Raw genomic sequence first — 13,546 nt, 5'->3', positions numbered from 1 at the left:
GTGTGCACCTCTCTGTAGGGGAAGCGTGCCTGATTTCTGAAATTAATTAGAATCTTACCATGCAAACTTCTGTTGCTTGGATCCCAGTTTGAGAGCTTGCAAGTGTGCATTTGTGTATTGCTGCACTTGGTGTGTCAGGAGAGGGAAAACTCAGATAACAGGCTTCAGCTTATGCAAAATAAAACAGTTTGTATTCCACTGATTTTGATATTTTTATGTAATCCCGATTAATACGGCAAACAAATTGCATCTTTTGAGCCTGATGGCAAGGATATTGTCTTACTTGTCAAGATTTTAAGTTGTCCTTTGTATGTGCTTATGTTCCACTGAAGCAGTGGGATTACCTTCAAAGGGAGGGTTACAAAGGTTTGGTTATGAAATCAGCTATAGTAACAGAAAGCAGGTTGCTTTGCTATTGCACAACAATAAAATGCAAAAGCCTGTTTGTAGGGTGACTCTTAATTCCATGGTACCTAGTAAAGTTCCTTTTTTTTTTTTCTCCTTCTACATAAAATTCTAAGTACATGATAGCTATTTGTTGTATACATGGGGATTTTTTAATGCTATTTTAGAAATTCCATTACAAGGAAATATTTTGTACTTCCTCTATATTTACTTAATGATGTGTAATTCTTACTATGTGAATACACTGGAGCTATGAAGTCTTGAAGATTTTCTGATTAAGCACAGAGGAGCAGTAGCCTTGGGAGCCATTCCTGAGCTAGAACAGACTGATCTCTCGCAGCAGAAACCTGTGTGACCAAGAATAAGTAGTCACAGGTAGGAATTTGCAGTGCTGAATGAGAAATGTTTGATCCATGGTGCCAGCTATTCTGGTTTTGTGCTTATTAAAAGCAAACATGCCTCCAGCTGGACTTTGTGCCACTGACCACAACTGTTTGGGCCCTGCAGTTCAACCAGTTTTCAGTCCCACCTCGCTGTCTATTTGTGTAGCCATACATCAGTTTGTGAAGCTATGGTGAGAGGCAGTGCTGGAAGCAGTACTCAGGCCAATGTACGTAACACCCACTGCCGCACCTCATTCACTGAGCCAGTTTTCTCAATGTAGAAGGCTGTTGGGTTGACCAAGCTGATTTTTCCTCCATAAATCCGTGCTGACTGCTCCATTCATGCTGTCCTTGATGTTTGGAAATGACCTCCAGGATTATTTGCTACATTGCCTTCCAGGGATCACGGTGAGGCTGAGCAGCCCATTCTCTGGATCGATCCTCCCTCATGAAAATGCAAGTGATGTTAGCTTATTTTTCTTGGGTTTTCTCCTTTTTTCTTTATTTTTCTTTCTTTTTTTCTCCCAATCTGTGACAATCTCCTGCAATTGCATGAACCTTTCAGACATATTTGAGTGGTCTTGTAGTGATGTTGGCCAGCTCCTGGATGCCTGCTGGCACTTCTGGCTGCATTGTATCAGGTCCCATATACTTGTGTGTGGTCAGTTCATTTAAAAGTAGCCTAGCCTGATTTTCCACTGAAGGTAGATAGATATTCCTTGCTCCAGATTTTCTCTCTGGTCTGAGGGACCTGGGATTGCTGAAGGCCAGCCTTACTGGTAAAGGATGAGATGAAGAAAGTGTGAAGAACCTTGGCCTTTACCATATTATTTTTGTCATCAGGTCACTTGTCCCATTTAGCAGTGGGGTCATGCTTCCCCTGACCTTCCTTTTGCTGCTGATGCCCTTCATGTCCCTTACCAGATTCTGTACCTGGGCTTTGGCTTTCTAAACCCCATCCCTGCAAGCTCAGGCAGTGCCCGTATATTCCCCCTCCTCCCCCTTCGGGCCACCTCTCCCTGTTTCTGCCTCATGTATGCTTCCTTTTTACATCTGAGTCTTGCCGTGACTCCTTTATTCATCCTCCTGCCACATGTGCTGCCACCTTTATTAGCATGGACCATGCTTGGGCTTGGAGGAGGTGGTGCTTGTATCAGCTAGGCCTCGTGAACCCCTCTTCTCTCCAGGGCTGTATCCCAAGGCATTTTTCCAAGCAGGTCTCTGAAGAGGCTAGAGTCAGTTCTCTCGGGGTCCAGGAGATGCTGTTGTCTTCCTTGTCCTTTCAGTATCCTGAACTCCTTCATTTTATGGTCGCTGTGGCTAAGGCTCCCCTGACCTTTGCACTCCAGGTAGGGTCTTCCTTGTTTGTGTCTGTGAGGTCCAGCAGAGTGTCTCCTCTTGTTGACTTGTGGAGCACCTGTGTCATGCATGGAGTTGTCATCAGGAAGGCACCCTAGAAACTTCCAGTAGGTATCAGGGTTGGTGAGTGCCCTATGAAGACCAGAGCCTGCGAATGCTGGGCTTCTTCCAGTTGTCTGAAGAAAACCACTTTGTAACAGGTGAGTTCAGCTCCCAGGATATAACTTGATGGAATGTCACAAATGGGCAGAGAGCTGTCTCTTACAGCTTGGTACTTGATTGCTTTTCAGAATGGTTTGTCCTAGAGCCCCCAAAAGGTTATTTTCTATTTGACTTTAAACAACAGATAGGAAATGGTTCAAGATGTAACTAGTTGAACCACTAAGTAAAAGTGACTATAATATAATTACATTTGCAGCATGCCGTAGGTCCTCAGTAAAATTCAAGGACAAACTTTAAACAAATCACAAAACCACTTGGAAACTTTCATGTCAGCCCATAATAAATGATTCTGCTTCAGGGCAGGTCACAGACACTTCCTATCCTTTTCCTTCTTCCTCCTGCCTCCACAGGTGCAGGGGGAAAAAATACGGAAAAGTGCACTGGGAAAGGATGAAGGAAAATGAAATGGTGTGGATTCTAGAGGAAATGGAATCCCCTTTTCACTGTATAGCAGAGACTCATGTACAACCCCCAGTGTAATGTGCAGATCTTGGGTATGCCTGCTGGTTTTTGTGGTAGCTTTTGTGGTTCTGTGCTCAGATACAGTAGCACAGCATTACTCCATTGCTCTCTGGCCTGCTATTTATTATCAGGACAAGAAGTGCATTGTGAACAGGGCTTTTAATTTTCTTTTTACTCATTTCCTGTTGCCGTACTGGTGTTGAACTGGCTTACGTTTAAATTTGGTGAGACCAGAATTAAACCATATCCTGGAAAACAGAAGATAGTTTTGGGCAGACTGATCACACCTGTATTTCAGTGATACAGGTTTTTTTTTAGTTCCCCCTGCCAACAGTTGCATTGGAAAAGCTAGAATTTAAATCTGTGTTTTCAACAGGAAAGGGGACACTGAGGCTTTTACTTTTTTTTTCCCCATCATTTTTCCAGCCCTGAAGCCAAATAGTGTTGTTCTTGTGGCTGAGACTTGTTTAGCTGGCAGCTGTGCTCGCTGTCTTATGCTGGGACGGTTTTTCCTCTGGCCCTGCCGAGCCCCTTCTGTCCTGGTGGCAGTTGGTAGTGGCATCTGCTGGCTTGCCTTGTCATCAGTGACACAAACCCTGTTTCCACCAATGCATCCCTCAGCGTTTGCATGTTGCAGTCTCCTTTGCAACTTAACTGTGACTTGCCCAGTTACCTGTAGCTAGACCCAAGGCACTGAGGTGTGCAATGCAATGAAACCCTGGACCAGCCATGGTTGTGCATTGGGTGCTCCTAGCAGTGACCACGTGTCAGCTGAGCATCTCTTGGTGAGAGCCCCAAAGCCCTGTGCAGCTGAAGGTAGCGGCCCGACCCTGCTGCAGAAGGAAGAGTCACGGGGTGCCCTGCTGTAAAAGCTGCTGTAAAAGCTGCTGCCTCTGAACTTGAATCTTACGGTGTGACCATTGGGTTACCCCCAGGAGGCTGATGCTGGCTCTGCTTTCAGAGCATGCAGGACTGCAGATCTCTGCTTTTGGCTTTGTTGCCTTCCTTGCCGAAGTTGAGGCAGCCCTTGAATCAAGAGGGTCAGCAAAAATTGCGTTGCAAGAGACTCAATTTCAGAGTAATGACAAGAGGAGGATGAGCGTAAGGATGTAAAGGGCTTTGGCCTTTATTATATTCAATATACACAAGTTTAACACTGGTAACCTGCGGAAGAGGCAGTCAGTTAGGTCTAAGTAAGTTAAAGTATGTAAGTCTAAGAAAGAAGGGCATTCACCCTGTACTTGCTGTGCAGATGCAGTATTCGTTACTACTTGAAATATTGGAGCAGTGGAAACCGAAGGTGTATTTTTAAGCTCTGTCTTCTTTCAAGTTGTGTTTATTATTTTATATAAATGAAAGAAGACCAGCTCCTTTGAGGCTCTGTCACTTCCTTTAAGGCTAGAAATCGCAGTTAAGTCCCAGACTTCATTAGTGTATTTCCTGTGCTGTGTGTCCAGGCTGATGCTACAAGATAGATCTGTTCATATTTTGATGCGTTAAAATATAATGTGTTAACTTGCGAATGTGTCAACTGATCAGTTAAGAAAAGACAAATTATCAAACGAAACTGGTTGTTAATATGGAAGCTAAATGAAACCTGGAGGAATTGCGCTGTCCATAGCCTGTACCGTGGATTCTGAAGTACTGAGTCATTATACTTGCTGATTTCTAAAATGTTTGTGACTTTTGAAACTTGCCTTGTGAAGTAACATGAACAGACAATTGTTCTTCCAAAGCCATGTGTATTTCATGTTTCTGTGGTTTACTTACGCTTCTACCGTGCTCAGTATAAATTTTCACTTCAACAGGACCTCCAGACGTGGGTGAATGGTGCTAATGAAAATGGTTTTGTCCTCGTCTCATTTGGAGCTGGAGTGAAGTACCTGTCAGAAGAGATAGCAAATAAGTTAGCACATGCCCTGGCAAGACTGCCTCAGAGAGTTATTTGGAGGTAAGTGCCATGACAGTTGTATGTGGGGTGATCTGAAACACTCTTTATTTCCTGTTGTGCCATCTTGACTTAGGGTTGCAGAAGCTGAAATTGAGACAGTCTGGGTGGCACAGGGGACTTGATTCTTTTGAAAGACGCTCTGTGTGGAAATGTTGCGGTCCCCTGCTATAAGAAGGATTTTGTAGCCTAGTAAGTCATAGGTTATACTCCTGTGTGGACTTTATATCCTAGAAGGAATGGGGACAGTGAAGAAAGAGTCTGAGGTTACAACATTTGTGACATGCTGTCATCATTTCTGCTAAAGAAGCCACCCAGGGGAGCAAGAATGTCATCCTGCTAATTTAATCCTAAGCTTTCTTTATTCTTTCTCTTCCTTTTCCTTGATTTTTTGGGCCTGTTCTTTTTTATCTGTAAACATAGACTTTCATAATTGTTCTTCTCACTGGTCTTTTTTCTGTGAGAAATTGGAAGAAGAAAAATCTGCAGGAGTAAAAATCCAGTAATAAGCTTTCTCAGCTCTAAAAACATCTTGAGTAGTGCTCTCAACTTACTGTAAAAATCCAAGAACTGTTTAGTCAGCTCCACTTCACATGGAGCATCGCTCTGTAACGTAATTCAGAGGAGTCTGTGTGAACCATTGGTTTCCATATAATAAATGTCATGAAATTTATGACAGCTGCACTTCTGCAGTTGCCTTAGCAGTCTGTTTAGCAGCCCGTTCCCTGCCGTCTCTTAGGGACCGTTTTCACCGGTGTGTAATTGAAATAGTGAACCCCACTAATGAACAGGAAAATGGAAATTCTTCAGGCAATGGCACAGAACCTTTGGTAGTTGTAGTAAAGATCTCCTCAGTTTTTGTTTGTGTTAGAGCCGCTATAAGCTTCTTATGAAGCCTGTGACGCTATTAGTCCCAGTTGATCTTACTACTTTTCTTTTGTTTTATCCTTTTATCATGTTTTCCCTGGAATGTTTTTCTGTAGGAAATAACCCCTTTCTGTAGTACATAAATCAATTTTAATGGATTTTTCTTGCGGATAGCTTTTTTAATGCAAAAGCAACGATTTCAGTTGAAGCCTTCTGTTAAAATATTTCGTTTTCCTCACTCGCATTTCCTTACCAATGCTCTTTTTGGTTTGTTCTGTTTTTTGGTTTGTTCTGGTTTTATCTGCAATCTGTTACCTGCTGAATGACTTTTTGGATAAGGGAACCCACCTGCTGTTTCTTTCCATCACGAATTGTGGAATGGGAAGATGTCCCTGGGACTAGGTGTAAGACATAGTCTTTGGGAGAGCTGAGCAAGTGGCTTTCAGTCACCCCAGTGGGAATTTGAGATCCATAATTAAATACCAAATTATGAGTCCAGCTTTACTTTTCTTTATTTTTTTTTCCCTTCAGATCACTGATGGCCTGTGTTGGACACAGGTGGTTTTTATACTAAGACATTTCTGAATATGAGAAAGGTGGCAGTACTGTTTGGTAGTTTTATGTCACAATGCCAAATCAAGAAAATGTTTGTAGTTTTTTTTATGCTTGTAATTACGGAGTGCTAGTTAGAGCCAAAACAGTAGCGCAGTTTATTTACTTCTGTTTAACTTTGCATGAGTAACATAGGCTTTTTTCAACATACAGAACATACAAGCCTGTTGTAAAGATGTATGGCTTGCTTAATTGGGAATATGTAGGTGATTCTTTCTGAAGTTGCAGTTCTAATGCTTTCTAGTAACTAGAATATTTTTAAGTCATTTGATGGAGCTGTCACAAAACAGCTCTATCCTCTAGTAGTCACTGGTAATTTTTGCCCCTCTTTATTTTCTGTTTAGAATATAATTAACTTTCTGTATTAACTGTATATAACATTAATATGTAAATCAGTTTGTACTTTTAGTCTGTATTTTATGGGTTAAACTTTTCCAGCAACCCCCAGGTGAGTAAGATGTTGCCATTGGGTTTTAGGCAGTTGAGCAAGTAAGAAAAATACACTTGTCTTGCAGTCTGATCTCTATGAACTTTTCATCAATAGCTTCTTGCCTCATAAGCTGAGCTGTCAGCCTTTGTCTTCCTGGTATTAGTAATTTATTTCAAAATAAGATGGTGTCAATTATCAGGAGCTACAAGGAACTGGCTGGCTGAAAGGGAATGCCTTGTGTTGATGGTAGGGGTTATGATTTGTGTGCTGATAGGGTGTTCTTGGTGGAGTTAATTATCTAGGACCAGCCCAAGTTTTCAGTAAAGCAATGGACCTGGAATCACAGAGAAATTAAAGGAACACCTCATGCCGGTCACAGTGAAGAGTTACATACGTGCTTTAAGAAGGAGCTGCATTGCCATTGTGTTAATAGAAAACATTGTTTCAAGACAGATTGCAAGGAAAATGAATGAAGTTGGAAGTTACTAGCTATTTACAGCATTTTGGTTGAGCCTGTTTTGTTTTCTTTGGAATAGTGAGTAAACGTACCCCCATGTAACTGGAAATCTGGTTAGGGCTTGTGGATCATTTGGTTTGATTCCCTGGATTGAGTTTATTGATTTTGGAGGTCTTGATAACTCAGCTTCCAATTGATTTTATTGTTTTAGGTTTTCAGGAAACAAACCAAGGAATTTAGGCAACAATACGAAGCTTATAGAATGGTTGCCACAAAATGACCTCCTTGGTGAGTATCTATTCTGCTCATATATGGCTTATTCTCACTTGAGTTCAGGTTACTCATTCAACAATATACTACTGCATTAGCAGCCATAAAGCTAGGATAATTTCTGTAATGGAAGCCCTAGAACAAGAATATGGAATTCATCAGAATTTCAAGATGATGAAATCGAACACATCCCTGATCTTAATTATCTTTCCCTGGTACTAACTTCATTTTTTCCTTAAGTTAATAGGGTGGAAGGATGTAGTTATTCCAAGGACCATTTCGCCTAATAAACAGGAAAAATTTGACAAGTGTCTTATATACCATGGAAGCTATGCTGTTTGAGGAAAAAATAATTATCAAAGATAAATAAGTAGGAATTTTCTTGAATCTGATATTTTAGGGAACTGATGACTGTAACTGTTAATTTCTCTGTTACAAAAAAGGATGGTGTGGTGTTGACTGGCGTCTTCATGGAAGTGTCATAAAACTGAGTGTATGAAATTTGTTCAAATTGCATCAAAACGAGTCTTAGGGATCTGTATATATGTACATCTATTTTTCTCTGAAGAAAGCTCTAGCAGAACTTGGGCACGTGTTGCAAGCTGATAATAAGCTTTCTGTTTAACTAAGCTGAGGTACTCCAAGTTCTCAGGTGCAGAGATGAAACTTGATATTCTCCCATCTTTTGGTAAACACTATATGTTAGTCTATGTATTTTATTTTATTTTTTCCCCTTCCTTCCTTGTCGAAGGGTAGCTGAATGCATTGCACATCCGAGGGGCGACAGAATGTTTAAGGTCATCTCTGGGATACCTGGGTGTTTGTGTGTTTGCCAAACAGCTCTAGTGCATGATGGGCGCCGATGAATGCATTAAGCATGTGTGTGCATCAGTGTGTGTGCATGTCAGCTGGCGTATTTATCATAATGTAGTGATTAGGCAAATGACTTCTAAAGCAGGTAGATCTGTTTTGGTTACTAAATTGCTCTGAGGCAGTCTCGTTTTTCCATTACATGAGGTTATCATTATTGTCAGATCTTGTTAGCCTGGAGTAAGGCATGTGAAGCTTTAGAGAGAATGTAACGTCAGTTGTCCTGTCATTAAGTAGGTTGTATTTCATATGAATAATGAGGAAAAATGCTCTCTCCCTGGCTCATTTGTGTTGCTAAACTGGTTGTAGTCACCATCTGCAGCTGCTTAGGAGTAAACAATGTATATTAATTATTCCATTTATAATTTTACACAACTCGTATACGTGAGAATTTTCTTTGCATTGGTCATTCCCTCTCTCTTAGTGTATAAGGAAATAATCTAATACATGTGAAATTTCAGCGGAGTGGTTTGAGAAGAACTTCAAAACCAGTGGCATTCATTTTTGCCTTCCTGAATTGCAGCCGTAGAAACATGGTGACAAATGTGTAGTACCCAGTTGCCTCAATAACTTTACATTAAGGAAATACAAATATTTTTCTTAATCATCATGCCTCTTCTGTTTTCAGGTCACTCTAACATTAAGGCTTTTCTTAGTCACGGGGGTTTGAACAGCATTTTTGAGACCATGTACCATGGGGTCCCAGTGGTGGGGATTCCTCTTTTTGGAGACCATTATGATACTATGACTCGTGTGCAGGCCAAAGGCATGGGAATATTGCTGAACTGGAAGACCATCACTGAGAACGAATTGTATGAAGCCCTAGTAAAAGTTATAAATGATCCCAGGTATGGAATGAGTGATTGTTTCTTGCTTTTATTTTAAGTAATTGTGACAGATTAAGTATGCATATACAGAACCTTTGTGCAAGGGGAAAAAGAAAATGCATGCTGGAATTTATTGGTGTGTACAGTTGGGGCAAGTCTTTGGATGGTTGTCCCATTTCACAAGATTACTCAATTGATCAGTTTTCTGTGTAGTTGCTAAACTCATTGCTCAGTGTACCAAACCTCAATTGTCTCATTTGTTTTTTGTGACAGTTGCCATGTGAAGGGCAGAAAGGTTATAGAAACAAACCTGTACTGACATGTTCCTTGTTGCAGACCAAGGTCTCTTTTTGTGTCCTGATTACTTCATATTTAGCAGTGTCTGTTGTGCTGCTGAAGGGGCCTGGAGCAAAATACACCTATACAAATGTAGGGTGGCATGTTTGGATTGTAGCTAAAAATATGGAGGTATTAAAAAAGAGTGACTCTTCTAAAGTCCTGTGATTTGATTGGGGGGGGGGGGGGGGGGATAATCCTGTTCTGACCAGGAAGGCCATTTGTTACAATGACAATATTCTAAGAAGTTATTATGAATATGAGGACTTCAGTCTGTTTTTTGTAGATTTTTTTGTTGTTGTTACGTCGTAAGTAAAAGCCCATGAGCTGGGTTTCATAACTCTTTCTAATTCCAGCAAACAAATTTGCTCGGGGATATTAAAGTGCAAGGAGAATCACGTTACGAGTTTGTTCTGAACTATTCTGTTTTAAATACCTGTGATATTCAGACCATCTCCAGGTTAAAAATAACGGCATGTTAGTTGGTGGTTTATTGTATTGAGCTAACCATAGTTTTGGAGTACAGTGCTGAGAATGCTGCTTGCTTTCATGGGAGCAAAAGCAGTGCTTGCTTTGGGAAAGGAGACAACAGCGGAAGGGGAATGTTGCTAAAGAGATCTTGATAACATCAGTTGCATCACCTTACCATTGTGCAATTATCCTTAGTCTAAAGGCAAGTCCTACATGGATAACCTGTTGACCCTGCAGCAGTGGTGAGGGAGAAGGAATTTGACATTATCGGGTGCTGGGGACAGCCTGCTGAGAAGAAGAAAGTTCTCTGCTGAACTCTGGACTCAAGTGGAAATAGTCTGTTGTGTTCCTCTAGTAATTCAGCTGCATGATAACACAAACGAGAGTTAGACAGGGTATGTTGCCACTTTACAGCGGAAGGGCAAATGTGTCTCACTCAATAGGATTCATTTTGGACTAGATTTCCCTCTGGCAGCAGGTCAGCTTGGCTCTTCATCGCTTTGCTGGAGGGTGGATTTCTGCCTTTAGTCACACAGGAGTCTGCTTTTCTAGTCATTCTTCATCAATGAGCTGTAAGAACTGATTTAAAGACAAATTATGTGCCGTGTCTAGCCCTCTGTATGCTGGTGGTTGCCAGAGTCCTACAGTAATGCGCTGTTTGATCTGAAGAGGCTTAAACATATTTATGTGTCTGCAGGCTTGCATTTGCTCAGTGTGCTGACAATTCTTCTTCTTTTCTTCCCTTTTCTTTTTTTTTTTTTTCTTCCCTGTAGCTACCGACAGCAGGCCCAGAGGCTGTCAGAGATTCACAAAGACCAACCTGGTCATCCTGTTAACCGGACTGTATACTGGATTAATTACATCCTCCGTCACAACGGAGCCCAACATCTACGTGCCGCTGTTTACAGCATCTCTTTCTATCAGTATTTCTTACTGGATATTGCCTTCGTTGTACTAGTAGGTGCTGCCTGCCTTTATTCTGTTTTGGCCAGGATAACAAAATTTATCTGCAAACAAAGCAAACATATTTGGTCAAGCAACGAACATAGCGCTGTTAATGGACATTACCAGAATGGGATACCAAATGGGAAGTATAGAAGAAACGGCCACATTAAGCATGAAAAAAAGGTGAAATGAGCCAACTGCCCCATGTAAAGTAGTAATGAATCAGATCAGTAATCGAATTTTATCGCTGTAACTTAGTCTAACAACTACTTAAAACCTCAATAAGCAGTTCTAACACTCCCCTTCAGTATGTAATATTATGTGACAGAATTCTATGGAACTAAGAAAAGTCTTAAAAAAAAAAAAAAAAAAGGCAAGCACAACCTAAAATGGAAAATATTTTATTCTAAATACTGATGCAGAGAGGTTATTTTGGCACTGAAGTTTTTAGAAGCCTTAATTCTCTAAAGTTATACAATGACCGTATTTATGAATTTTCAGTTTTTAAAAGCTAAATGTGTATGTCCTGAATGAGGAGAGGTTTCTTTTTATTTGCAGAGGTTTTTTTTTCTTTTATTTTTTTATTATTTTAATATATCCATCCATCTTTTAGCTGAGAGAACTTTAGTACTAGTTCTGTTTCCTTTGTTGAAGGTTCAACATGTTGTGTAAGAATGCTGTTTAAACAAATAATTTTTCCCAGTCTTTGTGCAAGAAATAGCAAGCTGCAGACTGAGAACACAGACATTATAGGAAAAAAAAATCTTAAAATGAGCACTGAAGAAAAATGGCAAAAATATGTACTCATTTTACTGATAAGCTGCATGACTCTTCTTCTGCTCACTAACGATACTCTGGAGAAAAGGGTCTTGAGCGGGTCTGCAATATATCCTAATTTTTAATTTATACAAAATTTCTTGTTGCCTTTCTCTGCATATATAATTTATACCATGAAAATATTAGGGAGTTTTATTTCAGTTTAAAATATGGCTGTGTGGGAAGTAGATTTGCATAATTAAGAGAAATAAATGAAACAAACAACAACAATAAAAAAAGAAAATCTAGCCCTGTGCTTAATACAGAAAGTTTTGTAATGGCCCAGAGCTGTGCAGAATCAAACCAGTCCTTGGGATTTGTTTAAAACCCCAACAAACGACAAACACCCCACACACACCCCACTCCCTGAAAGTTGAATGTCTTTCCTATTAATTCTCATTATTATTAAGTTCTTTCTAAATCGCAGCGTTGTAGATGTTCTCTTTCAATGGTTGTATCTGGAAAAATATTACTTTCTATTAGTCTGGGCCACGCAATCCATGTTTCGCATAGTTGCCAATACGAATTCTCCGATGTGGGATGGGAGGCTGCTCTCCAGGTGGGTGACCAGCCTTCCTTTTGAGGTCTGATGGGACGCGTGGGGCGAAGCCTGGCCACCCAAGCGCAAGGATTGCAGAGGTGGCCGTCTCCTCCTTCCCCTGCTACGGCCCCTCCCTGCAACAATCTTTTTCAATCATTGTCGCCGACATGGGACGCTGGCGGTGGTGCGCACCGAGGGTGGGGATGCAGGGCGCTGGGCATAAAATCATAACTGCCCTGCTGAACCAAAGTTGGCAACTATGAGTTTATTTCCATGTCATTCTGTTTACTTGGAATTTGCACTACACATGTTGTGAGTGTATGCTTTATTTATTTGTAGTTTGAAATCCCATGCCTGAAAGAGAAAGGAAAGAAACCCATTTACCTAGTGTCGTTCACTAACGTGGGAAGAGTTGTGATGATTACAGGACGCTGAGATCATCTTCATACACAGTGATGCAATATTTCACTATCATTCCATCAGGAGCCTCTATCCTATAGCAATAAATAACAGTACAGATATGTTTCTAATATACAGTACAGCTACTTGTACTGCTTTCTGAATACTTGAAGAAAATGGTATTATAAATAAGCCTATTAGCTATACCTTTTTACAATCTTGCAGTTTGTGGCAACTAAAGGAGCACACAGAGGCGATGAATGGTGGGATGGTAATAAGACTTCGAGTGTATGAATGACTTGGTTTAAATGTTTTTTTTGGCATCGAAGAAGGTACAAAAGCACTGACCGGATGATTAAGCATAATTTAATCTCCACTGTGATAAAACTTAAGCAATAAACATGGATTTAATAGAGAAATTCTGTTGTTGGAAGTATATTTTTGTTCAAATGAATGCTGTTTATTTTAAAGTACCCAGCGTGTGGGTGTATATAAATGGGAATGCTTATTAGGATACACAGATTCTTTCTTCTCAGTACATGCAGTGATACATGATACGTATTTGAAATCAAATATTACTATATTTTGTGAATGTAGACCTATTTCTTGTAGGAGCATTGAATCAACTGAAAGATGGAATGCTTAACCAGATTTTTAAGGCAGTTCAAATTTTTAAAGATGATGTGAACATTCCTGGTAAAGTGTGGGGTTTTTTCTGTACATGTGAAGTTATGCCCATTTCTTAGAAAGCAAAACTAAAAGATAATTTCACAGTGGTATTAGATGAGATGACTGATTTCTGAATATCCTCTGTAGATACAAACCCACCCTGATTCAGACGCAAAAAGACGAAGCTGCTGCATTATTATTTGTATTACCAAACTTCTGGATGGCTCCTGATCCACCTAACCTATAGAAATAGCTGC

The 13,546-nt window shown here is 40.4% G+C and overlaps 1 protein-coding gene across 5 annotated transcripts in view; it reads left to right on the top strand.

The window, feature by feature from the left end:
• The window catches only part of UGT8 (UDP glycosyltransferase 8), a 48,214-nt gene extending 35,175 nt beyond the window's left edge, over positions 1 to 13,039 (top strand). For all 5 annotated transcript variants that reach the window (XM_040584513.1, XM_040584538.1, XM_040584531.1 and 2 more), the window contains exons 3-6: positions 4,640 to 4,782; positions 7,357 to 7,433; positions 8,914 to 9,133; positions 10,693 to 13,039. In XM_040584513.1, the coding sequence (XP_040440447.1) occupies positions 4,640 to 4,782; positions 7,357 to 7,433; positions 8,914 to 9,133; positions 10,693 to 11,056 (804 nt within the window). In that variant the 3' untranslated portion in view covers positions 11,057 to 13,039. The remainder of the gene's footprint in view (positions 1 to 4,639; positions 4,783 to 7,356; positions 7,434 to 8,913; positions 9,134 to 10,692) is intronic.
• Positions 13,040 to 13,546: the final 507 nt, after the last annotated feature.

The sequence above is a fragment of the Falco naumanni genome, chromosome 1, assembly GCF_017639655.2.
Source record: "Falco naumanni isolate bFalNau1 chromosome 1, bFalNau1.pat, whole genome shotgun sequence".
NCBI classification, from domain to species: domain Eukaryota; kingdom Metazoa; phylum Chordata; class Aves; order Falconiformes; family Falconidae; genus Falco; species Falco naumanni.
This window is presented reverse-complemented; position numbering and strand designations above follow the sequence as displayed.